At 37.6% G+C, this 16,422-nt stretch overlaps 1 protein-coding gene and 1 long non-coding RNA gene across 2 annotated transcripts; one reads left to right on the top strand and one right to left on the bottom strand.

Moving 5' to 3' along the window:
* Nucleotides 1-3,154: 3,154 nt before the first annotated feature.
* Nucleotides 3,155-9,758, bottom strand: LOC145090416 (uncharacterized). Its single transcript, XR_013701554.1, has 3 exons — nt 9,507-9,758; nt 8,635-9,291; nt 3,155-3,241 (listed from the first exon to the last, which is right to left on the bottom strand). It is a non-coding gene; the product is annotated as an uncharacterized LOC145090416 (long non-coding RNA).
* Nucleotides 9,759-15,468: 5,710 nt separating this feature from the next.
* Nucleotides 15,469-15,999, top strand: LOC145089500 (uncharacterized). The gene has a single exon (XM_079027930.1). The coding sequence runs from the start codon at nt 15,469-15,471 to the stop codon at nt 15,997-15,999; it is 531 nt and encodes a 176-aa protein (XP_078884056.1).
* Nucleotides 16,000-16,422: the final 423 nt, after the last annotated feature.

Raw genomic sequence — 16,422 nt, 5'->3', positions numbered from 1 at the left:
GAACCACTAATACATATCCAAAACCCTGATCAGAATCACACTAAGAGCCCAAGACTCTCTCCCTGCATCCCTTCCGAGACTCTTGGCTCTACATCTGCGGAATTCCTCCGCAACCTCAGCAGACATCCCAAACCGGATGAGCTTCTATTCCACTGCCGCAAACATGCTGCTCAAAAACCATACTCGAATTACTCTAATCATAACTCTGCTCTGCCGCTTTCACTTCCGTGAACTTGCACTCCTTCTCGGAGTTACATACCTCTCTCACTTCCTTTTCCAAGGAATCCACTTGGCCATCTTGTCACTCCGACAAGTGCCACGGTGCTCGCCCAACGCTACACCACCCTTCTATAGCGTATCCGCTATCCATCCTACACACATACTCTGACTCTCATCGCAGGGACTCTCAAGCCCATGCACTATCTCAACTAATCAAGATCACTACCCAGGGCCAGACCTCCTAATGCAATCACACTGCAATATACACAATCCATATCCTCGAACCGATCCAATAATACCTGCAGAGTCTTCAGCCTGACTGGACCACTCTCATAATCTTCAGCCAATCTGGACCGCTCAGTGCCTCAAGTCTGGCTGGACCGCTCAACTAGCATTCCTCGTCTGAGTCATCTTTCCGGGGAATCCTCCCATGCATACTGTTCTAACCCCCTAGGGGTTCCGAACTCTATCTCCATCACACACAATCGATCCCGGCCTGATCCCAGGCCCTCCACAATCAAATGCCCTAGGTTTGTATCCTGCCCCGCATGCCCGACACTTTCTCCTATCAGCCTATACTCTGGCTGACAGATCACTGCTGAATTCCAGAAAGTTCAACAATTTCACGTACTCAACGATCCACCGGAGAATTTTCCAATTCTCCCCCACTTAGGGCACTAACAATCAACCACCGGTCGCCATCACCGACCTCCCAGAACAACTCTGCACAAAACCAACACTCACACGCGGACTGCTTCCCACAAGCAAAAACAACCCTTAACAAGACACATTTCCACACTGATCAATCCGTCCAAAAGGAACCCGATCTCCAATTATCCACTCCACAGACTGCAGATGCTACCTGATATTCAAACCAATGCCGCATCTCCACTAATAGCCCTCACGAATGATAACCAACGATAGCACAAAACACCAACTATAACCATACCAACCTTCAAGGAACAATGGATACCAAAACGAAAATCCGAAACACTAATCTAACGAGACTAGCAGATAAACGATACTGCACAATAATCACAAGATAACAAAATAGAAACATACCCGCAGCTGCATCCGACACTGCTCTGACCTCCTCTGCCGCAAGCTGATATGTATGACCTTGAGCCCTTGGGGGCTCCGCTCCACCCTGACCTCCACCTGTAATCCTCAAAGTGGCCGGTGCTGGAGCCTGCACCGGTCCTACGGAAAGCTGTGGACAGTTGACCCTTAAATGTCCAACCTGACGATAATGATAACAAATCCTCAAATCCCGAAACGGCGCTGACTGCCGACAATCCCTCGCATAGTGCCCCTCCTTTCCGCACTGGCGGCATGCACCACCGGACCTACAAACTCCGGTGTGACCCCTCCCACACTTCCCACAAGTGTGGCTGCTCAGATCCCCCACTCTAACATCAACGGTCTTGGACCGTTTCGGTGCCGGCTGCGATTGCTCCGGAGCCTGCCTCAGCTCACGCAACTGCAACTCAATCTCTAACTCACGCCGCCTGGCGGCCTCCTGCAACTCCAACAAGGTCTCGCACCTCTGCGCAGGCACAAACTGTCTGATATCCCCCCTTGAGCATACTCATATATCGGGACATCTGAGCCTGCTCCGAAGCGAACTCAGGGCAAAACATCGCCCTCTCAGTGAACATCCTGGTGATCTCAGTCACCGAATCCGAATCCTGCTTCAGTTCCAGGAACTCCTGAGCCAATCTCTCCCTCTCCACTTGCGGAACATAGCGAGTGCTGAACATCTCTCTGAACTGATCCCATGAAACCGCAGCCCTCTGCTCATCCGAATATGACCCCGCGGTCAATCTCCACCAATTCTTCGCCCCGAGCCTCAACAGGTTCAGAGCACACCTCACCCTCTGATCAGCAGGGCATGAACACGTGAAGAAACACCCCTCCACGTCCGATAACCACCTCATAGCAACAATCAGGTCCTGAACTCCATCGAAGGTGGGAGGCTCCGTATTATCGAAGTCACGATACAGAAAATCCCTACAAGCTCCTCCCCCTGCCGCTGCTATAGCTACTGTAGCCGCCGCGGCAGCCGTCTCTGCGAGAGCCGCATAGCGCTCATCAAAATACTCCACCATGGCGGTCTTGATCGACCCAAACAGTTCTGGCAACTCGGCCCGGAACAATGCAGCAACCTCATCATGCAGGATCTCGCGAATCCTCGCATCCAACTTGCACGAGCTCATCTGACCAATAACCTCGGGCGGCACAGACCCGCCCAAAACTCCCTCTCCTACTCCCGATCCTGACCCGGATCCACTCCCAGCATGCCTCGGGATCTCCATACTGAAAAACACCACAAAATCTCAGACACTTCCCACAATCCTGGGATCCAACTCTCTCAACCCAACCCTAGAGATCATGGTTTCCCTGATACGCGTATGGGTCCTGTGCTTTCAGTAGTACGGGCCCCTACTACCTTCCACACCTACCCATATTTATATGAAGTACTACCACAACACCCTAGAGAAACATGCATAACAACGCTCAACCCTCACCACTAGAGGAACACTGAGAATCTCCCATAAGGAACCCTAGGCTACAGGCATCACAAATCAGGCAACATTATCATGAATTCCTGAAGATCCCTAGCCTAACTCTAGCATGATGTTCTATCAAAGCTCAATAAAACAAATGTCATGAATGGTAATTTGGGGTTACTTACTGGCTCCGGCTGATCATACCTCCGCGTACTCCTTTTACTTAATTTAAAAACCATTTTAATTTCTCTTTTAAAACCTTCCTCGATTTGAGACTGGAGTTACACGAGTGTTCCTCCAATTCACTCAAACCAAGGCTCTGATACCAACTTGTAACGACCAAAAATTTCAAAACAATTAAAACTTTTCAAAAACAACCCATTTTAATAACGTTGTTACAAAAAGGTTTTCAATACATTATTTAACAGAGTATTTCCCAGGTCCATTTCATAAAACACCAACGTGAGGAACGGTACGATCACGCCTTTGCCTTGCCACAGTCTCCTGAGAACCTGAAAACATAAAACTACAACTGTAAGCCCGAAAGCTTAGTGAGATACCCCCAAAATACCAACCACATATACGCCCTTCCAGGCCACGACCTTCCGGTCCAAAACATATTGCCTTCCGGCCCATAACATATTGCCTTCCGGCCCATAACATATTGCCTTCCGTCCCACAACATAAAAAGCATACATAACATAACAGAACATAGAACAACCATGCATACCGGGTCACACTCCAGACCAAGCAACCGTGCACATAACATATAATCATATAACAGTTCACAGTCATCAAATCGATCAACAAATCACATAACATATCATTACCCTAACCAAGATACCAGCCTAGTCGATCACTAGCATAACATCACCCTACGACTCAGCCAACATACTAATTACACACATATGCCTTTCCAGGCCATGACCTTCCGGTCCACACTACAATGCCTTCCGGCCCACAACATGTAATGCCTTCCAACCCACAACATATAATGCCTTCCGGCCCATATCCCGCAATATCATATCAACAGACAACTACCCAGATTTCCATCCGATAAAGGGTCGGCCTTGGTGCCTTAAACCCTGTTGATATGGTGAGGATAACTCACCTCGAAACTGCCACTGAAAGGATAAGATCCCGCTGCTCCAATCTCCGACACGAACTCCTCCACTGAACACCAAAACACTCAACTCTATAAATACCCTTAATTACCAAAATACCCCTGACAGACAACTGGTCAACCCTTGGACAAGGTCAAGGTCAACCCCTGACTGACTCTACTCGCCGAGTCAACCCGATGACTCGCCGAGTCCCCGTACTTAGAACTTCCCTCAACCCGCGACCTAACTCGCCGAGTCAACCCAAGACTCGTCGAGTCCAACAACTCTGAGTCCACTCGTCCTCAACTCACCGAGTCATCCCTTGACTCGCCGGTTCTCGACTCAACCAGAAAAATATTGGGACTCTTCGACAAGACTCGCCGAGTCCAAGAACAGACTCGCCGAGTCTAAGGCTATCTTCAACCTACTCGCCGAGTTGTTCATACAACTCACCGAGTTCCAGGCCATCTTCATCCAACTCGCCGAGTTGTTCTTCCAACTCATCGAGTTCCAGCTCATCTTCAAGCAACTCGTCGAGTACACCCATGTGACTCGCCGAGTACCACCGGTCTGAATCCATACAGAAGCATTCCAGACCATGCAATTGATCCAAAACATAGATCTAGCCTCCTACAACTCATCCATCACGTAAAGTGGCAAACTTTACGTGAATCCAAAGAGATCTATGCATTTTGCACATTAGGGCTAAGGTTTGGGACATGATAGCTTCATCCAACACTCAACACAGGGACTTTCATGCATTCCAACTCTTCCCCATTCCAGATCTGAGGTAGCAACCTCAGATCTAACCTCTAAACTCCAACACATCCAAATATATAATCTCTAATACGCCCAAAATGATGCATCAAGGAAATAGCAGCTCAAAGACGAGATATTACCTCAAAAGAACGCCCCAACTGCAATGAAACTTGAATCCAAGCAAAGCCCCTTGCTCCAAGCCTCTCCTTCTCTAAGATCTCTTCAACAACCACCTCTCCAAGCTCCAATTTGCTCAACAATGGGGTTTCTCCACGACTTTAGGGTTTCTGGGACTCAAGGGTGATAAAGAGGCTGGGAAGGAAACATAATGTTCTTTATATATGGCTCAACCCCGAGAATTAGGGTTTTCTCCACTCAGCGCCTACTCGCCGAGTCCACCTCATTGACTCGCCGAGTCGGCTACTTAACACGCGACCAAATCGCGACTCTACTCGCCGAGTCCATCCATGGACTCGCCGAGTCACTCTTTCCCAATTTACTCTTTTAGCCCTTCAAGTCTACTCTTGATATTTCGGGATGTTACAATTTCTCAATAGTAGGTTGATCAGAAGCAGCTGAGTTCGAAGCAACAGATTCAGAGCTCAAGGAGATGTTGGTTTGTTTAGTAGTGTTCTCCTTGTTCTCATCTTTTGCTACTTTACATGCACATGCAGTAGAAACATTAGAATCTTCAACCTGAATACCTCCTGACACAAATCCAGATGGTTTGCCATATTGAAGATGTGCCTCCCTGTCATTTTCTTTCTGTGCCAATTTCCTTATGTGTCAATTTCTTTCTTTCAATTTCTTTTTATGTCATAGGAACACTATCATACCCTAGACCCTTGTTTTGATTTTCTTTGAATTTTAAAAGGGGTTTCAAATAAGGACTCGACTTCTGACTTGACGCAGTATAATTTTTGAAACTAACATCTGTTTTTCCACACTTAATTTTCAAAGTGTCAAGTTCTTCAGTTACAGCAGCAAGTTGTCTCTTAATATAGTCATAATTTTCACACTTGTTGCTATAGTCTTCCTGAAGCTTCCTAAAGTCTTTGGTTTTTGCTTCTAATTCAGCCTTCAGGGGTTTCTGTCATTTCCTAAGTTGATATCCTTCGTATTTTAGGTCCTCGACTTCCCTTTTTAGCAAATCATTATGTTCACGAAGAATTTTAATCGTATCTTCACAAGATGGAGAGCATGAAACTTCATTGACCGGGATGTTTGCAGAACTCATTGTATTTCCACATTTCAAAGCATCAAGCTCTTTGATTACATCAGCAATACTAAGATGTTTGAGATCTTTTGTCTTCTTGATGACAACTACTTTCATATCCCACGATTTCGGTAGTGAATTCAGTAGCTTTTTGTTTATCTCAGTTTTTAGTCAAGAAGATCTCAGCCATATTCATCTCAGTAGTGAGTGTGGTAAATCGTTGCAGTTGAGCCTCCATGGTTTCTCCGGAAATGTAGTTGAACATGTTGAAATTTTGTTTTAACATCTCCAGATGACTCTCTTTCATGTCTTTATTTCCCTCGTTGACAATAAAAAACCATTAAAAGCACAACTTGAAGCTAAAATAAAACTTAAACGTCAAATTTAAAAATGCCTTTTTTTTAAGTCAACCTTAAAAGTCAAATTTAAAAAGTCAAAATCAAATGTCAAACTTGAAAAAGTCAAACTTAAAAGTCAAACCAAAAAGCTAAATTTGAAAATTTAAAAGTTAAACGAAAAAGTCAAAGTTTAAAGTCAAAGGTCAAACATGAAAGCCAAAGTCAAAATTTTAAGAAAAAAGTCAAAAATTAAAAAACTATTATTATTATTATTATTAGTATTATTATTATTATTATTATTATTATTATTATTATTATTATTTATTTTATTTATTTTTTTTTATTATATTTTGGATGAAAAATGAATTTAAAAATAAAAGAAATTGTGTTTTTGGGTTAGAAGTGTCAAATTTCGAAATTAGGTGCCACAGGGAGTGTTTATCAATTAAGATCGAAAGGCTTGTATCAAAAGGAAGCCTAGCTGAGTTGGAAGAAGCATCGGTTTACTAGGGAGGACACCAGGGTTTGAATCCCGGTACCCCCCAATTCCTTTTCAATTTTTTTTTAAGATGCGAAGGCGAAGCTTGTGAAGACAGCTACGAAGCGAGGATGAGGCTGCGAGGCGAGGATACTGTGCGACGACGAGGTCCGAACTTCAGACCCTATGTGACGCTGGCCACAAACCGAGGACCGTAATCTCGAACCGTGAACCTCGGGCCGTGAACTCCGAAACCCTAGCCGCAAATCCGCCACCCCCTTGCAGGTTTCGACCAAAAACAATGATTTTTGCCCTTTTTTGTTCCAAAACTCAATCAAAAACCCGTTTTTATGAAAAACGCGAAGAACAACCCCCCCCCCCCCCTAATTTTCAGAGATGTATCCAAAAACGCAAAAATCTTTAGAAAATAAGATCAAATAATGCTCCAGATCTGACAAAATTGACTGATACAATCCAGACTCTGATATCAATTGTAAGTCCATAATTTGCTTGTGTATCAATCAGATCCGTTTGATGGTGCGGAATCTCAATCAAACGGATGATGTCAGATCAAATAGGAGAGAAGGAGAAGAAGAATAATATGAATCTTGTTTGAATTGATTAGAATGAAGTTCCCTTACACAAGATTCACACAGTTAAACAAATACTCTCATTTCTCTCTCTCTCTCTCTCTGGCCGTAAACTCGCTTCTGTTCATCAATCCCTACTCCTCACCCTTAACACCTATATATATATATATATATATATATATATATATATATATATATATATATATATATATATATATATACAAGGGGAACATGGGCCGGAGAACATGGGTCGTAAATGGGTTTACGGCCGTAAACCTGTTTACGACCGTAAACACTGACCATAAACACCCCACCTGGCCGTAAACTAGACTGTAAGCTCATAAAATATTACATAAAAATACAATTGTCTAGAAAAGCAAAGTATAAACCATATTTTGACCCAACACTAATAACCATAGAATTGTTGGAGGAAGGAGGAGGTGGGGAGGAAAAGGTGGGATCCGTTATAGAGAAGGGAGGTTCCAAGGTGACTGTTGAGGAGGGAGGTGGAGTAGGGGGAGAAGACGAAGGTGGAGCCTCAGTGGAAGTAAAGGATGAAGGATTCAAGGTAACAAGAAAGGGAAAGAATATGGGTATTAGAGGAGGCTCAACATTTGGAATAAAAAAGTCAAAATCGTCATATGTCGGTGAAGGATGAAAGTCAGAATAAGGAAGTGAGTTTCATGGTCATTGTCACATTGAAATAGTTGAATTTCAATTTTAAATTGATTATTAACATATGCACAAAATGTTTTAACAATAGAGAATACTTCAGATTTGGCACACAACAAAAATATCCACAAAAAATGAGAATAATCATCTAAAAACATAATGTAATATTTAAAACCACTAAGACTTGAAACATGAGAAGTTCACAGATCATAATGAATCGTTTCAAAGACACGACTAGTTTTAGTTTGCGATAACAAAAAAGGTAAACGAAAATGCTTTCCTAGTTGACATGTATGACAAAAATATGAGTTTTTATTAGGACACAAAATAAAATTAGCGACTGAAGAAATTAAAGAATGGATTCGCTTGGGTGATCAAGTCTTTGATGCCAAATGTCATTAGAAATAGCAACAAGCTTAGTGGTTGAGTTAAAACTGGCAACGGAGGGAAGAACAAGGTCAATATCAGAATCATTACTTTTGCAGTGTTGAAGAGGAGTACATGTGCTAAGATCCTTGAAAGTGAAACCAAACGGGTCAAACTCAAAGGAAACATAGTTGTCAATAGTAAATCTACCAATGAAATTAGATGTTTTTTTTACCATCTTTTCAGAAACAAGAATATTTTTTAAAAGGAAACGATTGTTGAAAAAGGAAAAAAAGATTGAGCTATGGAGTTGATAGGAAGTACAATACCATTACCAACCATAATAAATTTTGAGTTACACGGAGTTAAGGAACGCATTGTACCTTGATTGAAGGAGATGTGAGAGCTTGTTCTAGAGTCCATGTAATAGGTGTTGTCGCATAATGGTTGAACGAACATAACTTTGAAGACGGAGGCGAGATCGATGAATTGTTGATGTGAAGCTTGACCTCCAAAAACTGAAGAGGGAGGTTGCTGCTAGGGAGGTGCAGTGGCATAGAGTTGTAGAAGGGGGTCTGCATAGGGTTATTGAGAGGGCAACAAGTGTTGATGATGATCGAGGGGAGGCAACGGGTTGGGAGACTGCTGAAACATCGGGTAGACAACGTTGAGAGGCTGCTAATGGACGCCGAAAGACATCAACGGCTGTTGATGAGAGGCTGTAGATTACCTCCGAAGCCAACAAGTGGTGGTTTGAGGAGGCTGCCAAGCTATGCAGAGGTGGCAGAAAATCCATTTTGAGCACCGTAGAAAGCTTGAAATTGACCCGGTGAGCCTTGAGAACCCGAAACATAAGAAGCACTAATGTGAACATTAGTTTTACCCACCCCTTTTGATAGTACCCGCCCATTTTTTTGCCTTTATTAAATTTATTTCAAGTTTTTCCATGGTTTGAGGAAGAGCATACAACAGCCAAGAAGGTAAGTGGTGCATCTCCAATAGAGTCGGTTTCTTTTTCACGATCAGAAGCATGTTTTTGGCTTCAAGAAACAACACGAAAGGATTTGTATTAGTGATGACATCAACAATGTCATGATAGGAGGGAGGTAGTTGGTGTAAAATCTACATAACCAACTCAACTTCATGAATCACTGTCAGCTAATGCTTTAGCCAAGTTCATTGTGCACCAGTGAAAAACCCCAAAAAAAAACTCAATAATTACAAAAAAATAATAAATAAAGGACGAGATGCAAACCTTAGGTTGAAGTAGCCTAATACACCGAAAAGCCTTCTGTGAATAATGTTGCAAGCATCGATCAGCAAGAAGAAGCAGGATCTGAGATGAAGGATAGCAACATCGCACAAGAAGATAGAGCAAGAAACAGCGACAACAACACTAAAGTGACAACAATAGCGTTACAGAAATGGGAAAAACGATAGCTACAATGATCTTCATCACACAGGTGGGCCAAAAGAACAACATCTAGATCAATTAAGTCAGTTTGAAGGGATCAATCGGCAGAATATGTGGTGCATGTATTATATTAGTATATATAATGTAGAATGTTACATAAAAGCCCCTATGCTATACAAGAATATAAAAACTTGTATAAAACTATCTAACAATCTTCACAACTGCTTTAGGATTTCACAGCTTCAACAGAGATCGGCTACTTTAGTTTCGATTTCATAAGTTCTAATGAATTTCATAGAGACGACTACTTTAGTTTCGATTTCACAAGTTCTTATGGATTTCATATACAAATTCTGTGATTTCAAAACATCTCTTATATCTGTTAAGGTATTACTTGATTTCTTTTTGTTGATCCACTTACGATTATTGGATGATATATGTATATTGATTTTTGATTTCTGATTCTTGGTTGGTTTATGTTTGATTTGAACAATTATTGGATGTTAATTATTTGGTGTTTGTTGAAACGATTAATTGAATTTTTGGAAGCATTCGTAGTGATATTGGAATGAATTTGAAACTCAAAATTGGTATTCCAAGTATATCAAAGCAATGTCAAGATTAATTGGTCAAAGCAAAAAAAAATAAATAAATAAATAAAAAAAGCCAAAATTAGGATTTCGTATGCTTGAATTCAGGTCGTGATGTTTTGATGAAGTGTGATGCTTAACGAAGTGGTTCTTGTGATACAGAATTAAAAGACAACTCTGGTTAGGAATTTGTGAAGCGTTAGTGAAAGTCGATAATATAATTGATATTGTCATTATGATTTCACTTTTGATAAAAAGAAAAGAGAAGTCGGTGATATCTAATTCAAATGCTGAATTGAGTCAAAGAGGTTGGAATTTATATTGTGAATGAGTTGTTGATTCTTGAAATAAAATATTATGGTTCGTTATGAATTGAAGCAAAAAGTCAAAATTATATATAACATAAAAGCTTAAAACATTCATGAACAGTGTAGTTTCTTCTCTTTCATATTTGGCCACAAAAGTTCTTATTCTCATTAAAATGCCACAATTCTCTGCACCTCCTTTGACATCACATCTTTCTCAAGAAATTACGAAAGGTTTGTCATAAGATTTTTAAGAATCACTAAAGACTTCTATTTTTGGTTATTTAATTATTTTCTGGTTCAATGATTTTTTGCAGGCTAACCCTGTAATCCAGAAGAACATAGCAAATTACTAATGGTGAGCATCTTCTCTTGAATCTTGATTGATTTTGTTATTTCAAATTTTTTATTAGCATGACTTAATTAGGGTTGGAATTAATCTGGACATAATGACTTTATGGTTTAAGATTCATGAATATTGTCAAAAATTGATGGCTTTTGAAAATTTACAGCAAGAAGAAGAAAAAATTTTAATAAAGCAAAACTAATATCACATGAAAAGCATGAAAAGTGACAGGTGTTTCTCAACCTCATAAACTCAGCAACAATTGGGATCCTAATTAAAGCACATATATGCTTCATTTACAGAGTTTCTTTCAAACCAAAAATAAAAGAAAAAAAAAAAAACAAAAGGCAACAAATAAATATTGTAAATTATAAAATAAAACATGTAAAAGTTTCAACAGCATGATAAATTCTATGTGTTAAGGGCACACTATAGTTAACCTTACCCAAAATTTATGTGTTACAAAGTCTGAAAAGTGAAAACAGAACTAAATTAACATAACAGAACTTGCAGTTGCTCTTGCACCTCATATTTATGTCAATTTTTGTACCTATGTTTGACATTGGGGATATTTATGTCAATTATTCTACATGTGTTTGATATTGGTTTATTTTATTATTTTGGTTGCAGCCAATACAGCTTTGGTACTTTTTTCAAAATTCCACCTTTAAGAAGGGTAAAATCGTCTTTTCCAATACATATTTGCTGAAACACAGCAATATGTTTCCAAAGGGTAAAACATTATTTTGGTTTTACAAGATGATGAAAGTTTATCAACCACTTATTTATCTATATTGTAATATAAACTTATTATTTTATATTTATAAATTAACAGGAAAAGGCTTGCATAGGATACTGTTATTAGATGAACAAACAAACAAGGTTAGATGAAATGGGGTTTATAAAATATTTTGAGATAGATAAGGCTAATTTTGTAATTGTTGTGTGTTTTGTTGCAGGTCAGTTACATAATTTGATTATATCCTTCTTCATGTTTAAATTTACGAATGAGACAACTTCATATTATGTAAAGTTTTTTTTTCTTTGGTTAGCATAAATACTTTTTGATGAATTATGTTTTTTTTAATCTTTTTTTTTTTTTTTTGCAGTGTAATGTGAAAGAAAGCTCTGTGAAGCTTGCTTATGTAGGGCATGAATCTGAGGGAACACTGAAACTATAATCAAAGTTTCTTGTGGGTAAAACCATACAGGTAGTTTAATTTTTAAAAGATTTGTTGATTCTTTACACCTTCTCTTATGCATTTTTTAACAAGTTTTCTGACTCTAATATGGTTGAGTGTTCAGATCAGATTTCTTCATAAACAAGGTGAAAAAAGGAAGATTAAGACCCCATGAAAGATGACATCAAAAGTTGAAATTCTAAAAGAGAGACAAATATTGTGCATTTGGCAACTAAACAAACCTTCGAAATGAATCACGAAATCCAATTTTGTCAGATTCCTTTAGAATCCATGAACCAAACATGGTCTTTGTGAGTTTTCTATTTTTAAAATTTCACTTTTAATAAAATTTTCTATTATATTTATTTCAACATATACGCGGAGGCTATTTTGGTCTTTTAACAAAAAAAAGGACGAATTCGACTTATACAACACTGGAATGCTTTGTGAAACTTACTTTTTGAAAAGTTGGTTTTAATTAGTATGGAAATGCTTTTGAGAAACTTACGTTTCTGGAATGTTTTGAAAGACAAGGGTATTTTGGTCCAAAAGAAAAGGTTGTAATCTTTTTTTTTTAATTTTTTTTCTTCAATAAATGAGTAACATGGGCGAATTTTTTTTTTTTCAAATTTGAACTCTTACACTAATGTTGATGTGTGTGTGTACGCTTAGTTCATGTATGTTTAATCGTTTACTAAAATTTAATTTTTAAAAATATATTTTTTTTCAATAAAAGAGTAACAGTACACATACTTTTTTTGAAATATGATCACTTATGTTGTTGATGTGTGTTTGAGTATGTGTGTTTTTACCTTTATTTTTTTTTGTTATTTGGTGCTGAGATTGGATCTTGATTTGGAGTTGAATTGTCGTACACCTAGGGCTAGGCATTACTTTATAAGTTTTTTTTACTCTAATTTAGTGTTCAAACCAGGCTTCTTTATAAAATAGGTGAAACAAGGAAGTTGAAATGCTAAAAGAGGGACACATATTATACAGATTAGATATATATATATATATATATATATATATATATATATATATATATATATTTAAGGACAATGAGGGTATTTTGGTCATTTGACAAAATAAAAACGAAGACTGAAATTAAATTTCTTCCACCTGATCTTACGAACAATGAAATCCATCAAACATTTATGGAATTTCATGGAATTGAATTTTGTCCATTTGGCAACAAAACAAACCATGGAATGGAATCACAAATTGCAATTCTGTCAGATTCCCTTAGAATCTGTGAACCAAACACGCCCTTAGTGAATTTTCTAATTTCCACATTTCATTCATAAAATTTTCAATTTCATTTATTTCAACATATACGCCAAGGCTATTTTGGTCTTTTAACAAAAAAAAGAATGAATTCAATTTCCTCTTACCCAACCATACCAATGGTGAAACCCTTAAACCACCAAATTTGAAGGATTTGGCAACCATACATGATTATAGACTACTGAATGGAATCTCCAATTTCAGTTCCATTGGAATCCACATACGAAACTCCTCCTTTAGTTCCATCTTGTAATAAACCAAAAAAAATCTTATAATTATTTAAAAGTCATGTAACAACTGAATGAACTGCTGTTGATGCTTTTAGGTATACAGGTGAAAATATAGATTTTGGAAGTGGAAGCCTTTTTTAGTTACCGATCAGAATAGAGCTCTCCCTCAAAAGAAACATAAGAGAATTGTCAAGACACCAACTCAAGTTGCAGCAGTAGAGATTTTGGTGATCTTGGAATCCAGGGGATTGGAATTTCAATAGGGAAGTTGGATTTATATGTTGCTGCAGCTGGAATAAACCCTCAAAGAGTAATTTTCACACTAATTTAATCTCACTACTTTAGTGTTCCTCTAAATATATATATTTATGGGTTAAAGGAGGATGCTAAAAGCCACAAATAAACAAAGATATGTTGTTATTTCTTGAAAATAGCTACATACTTCCATTTATTTGTTTATTATTGCATTATACTTTTGTTTCTTCATGTTATTTTTCTTTAATACATAATCATTTTTTCTTTTTATCAAAACAGGTGCTTCCTATTATGATTGATATTGGAACCAAGAATGAGGCCCTTCTTAAAGACCCTTTTGTGTATGATTCTTCCAATACTTTCCCTATTCTATAATGTTCACATATAATTGTTAATTATTTTAATAGCTTATATTCACGATAATGATAATAGTTCCTTTTTTTTCTATATTTAGTCCAAAATCGAAACCTTTTCCAGTTTTGGTCCTGATTTCAATGTTTCATATCGATTTTGATCCCTAGAACCTAGAAATAAGGACTAAAATGGATATAAAACCTTAAAATAAGGAGCAAAATCAGAAGTTCTATATACCAAAATTGATATGGAACTTTTAAATAAGGACAGAAATTGAAAAATGTTACAGTTTTGAACTAAACGTGGTAAAAATATCAGTGGTGAAGATATTGCAATAAGTTTATGGAAAGAATTCACCAGCACAGCTTGCAAATCCGTTGTGCATTTTAATTCCAGCACCATAGCGCCAACGGCGCACTGATTCCATTCTAGTTTAATATACAAAGTCAAATTGAATAAATTTAAAGTGTGAATAAGGTGATGATCTTCGGCAGTGATTCAAAAATTGCTTTTGTTAATTTGTTTCACTGATTGACATTTATAAAAATAAAAACCTAAATGTTACACTTTCATGAGTGATATAGCTTTCATATTCTCTCCAAATATTCTTCTTTGCAATTAAAGTTCTTCTCAAGGTTAGTAGTTTGATTTCGTTTAAAGTTATATAAATTACATTAATTTTTGTAACGCGTTATTAGCACGAAAGCTCTAATCAAGGTTATTAAACAAGTGGAAATCACATCTATCTAAATCAAGGTATGTATTACCTAGTAAAAACACTATTAATTATAAAAAGCCTCCATCATATAATAATTAGTAAAATTATACCAAGTAAAGTTATGTATTAATTATAGGTCTTATTAAATGATTTATAAAATACATATACATATATACACAACGGATATATGTATGCAACGGTTATAAACAACAAAAACAACAGCTATATTTTTTTTTTACCATAAATAAACATATTACCCTGCTGATTTTACCCACAACAAATATATCTCTATTCTATCAAACAAATCAATTTCAAGAAATCAAGCTTCAAGATGTTTCATCATTTTATGATAATCATGACTATAATAGTCATGTTACTTTTCATCCTAATCCTTAACATAGAAGATAATATGGAATTTCATCTACTTTTAGGCTTGTATGCAATGTTAGCTTTACCGCTTCTTTTTTGTGTAATATTAATTGAAATAAATGGATTTTAATTTTAATTTTAATTTTATATAAAATTTATAGTTACAATATGTCCAACATTGCAAAGCTTGAGTTTGCAGCACTTGAAGTTAGTGGTAAAAACTATGTGTCATGGATGATAGATGTAAAAATGCATCTTGAGTCCATGGGAATCCCAAATGCTATATATGAATTTAGTAATTTCTTAGCACAAGACAAAGCAAAAGAACAAGTTTTCCTTCGTAAGCATATTGATGAAATGTTAAGATTTGAATATCTTGATGTTACTAATCTAAGTATTCTCATGAATCTTTTGAAAGAAAGATTTGATCATCAAAAGGAAGTTATACTTCCAAATGCTAGAGATGAATGGAGAACACTGAGGTTTCAAGACTTCAAGAAAGTAAATGAATACAACTCATCTTTGTTTAGAATATGTTCACAACTCAAGTATTGTGGACAAAAAGTTACTGATGAAGATATGTTGGAGAAAACTTACTCCACATTTCATGCAACAAACATTACCTTGATGCAACAATATCGGATGCAAAAGTTCACAAGATATTCTGAATTGAATGCATGTCTATTTGTAGCTGAGTAATACAATGAACTCTTGATGAAAAACCATGAATCTCGTCTAACGTGATCAGTTGCACTTCCTGAAGCAAATGCTACAAATACTAATGGTCAATGAAACAATACACGTGGACGTTGGCGTGGCCGTGGTCGAGGACAAGGTCGTGGCTATTTTAATAGAAACCAAAGCCATAATCAGAACCATAATTTTGGTCATGGACAAGGTAATAATCGTGGTCGTGGCCAAAAAAGGAATAATTACCAATCTTCACAAAGAAACAATGTCCATACACAAGATAATGCCAAAGTGGCAAGGCATGACATTGGGACATCACAAAAATCTGATGGTTCATGTTATAGATGTGGTAGCACTGGCCATTGGTCTAAGACCTGTCGCAAACCTGCACATCTTTGTCAACTTTATCAAGAGTCCACTAAAGGAAAAGGA

Source organism: Lactuca serriola, chromosome 2 (assembly GCF_051521515.1).
Source record: "Lactuca serriola cultivar US96UC23 chromosome 2, Lser_US96UC23_V15, whole genome shotgun sequence".
NCBI lineage: Eukaryota > Viridiplantae > Streptophyta > Magnoliopsida > Asterales > Asteraceae > Lactuca > Lactuca serriola.
Note: the sequence above shows the minus strand (reverse complement) of the source record. Positions and strands in the feature narration are given on the sequence as shown.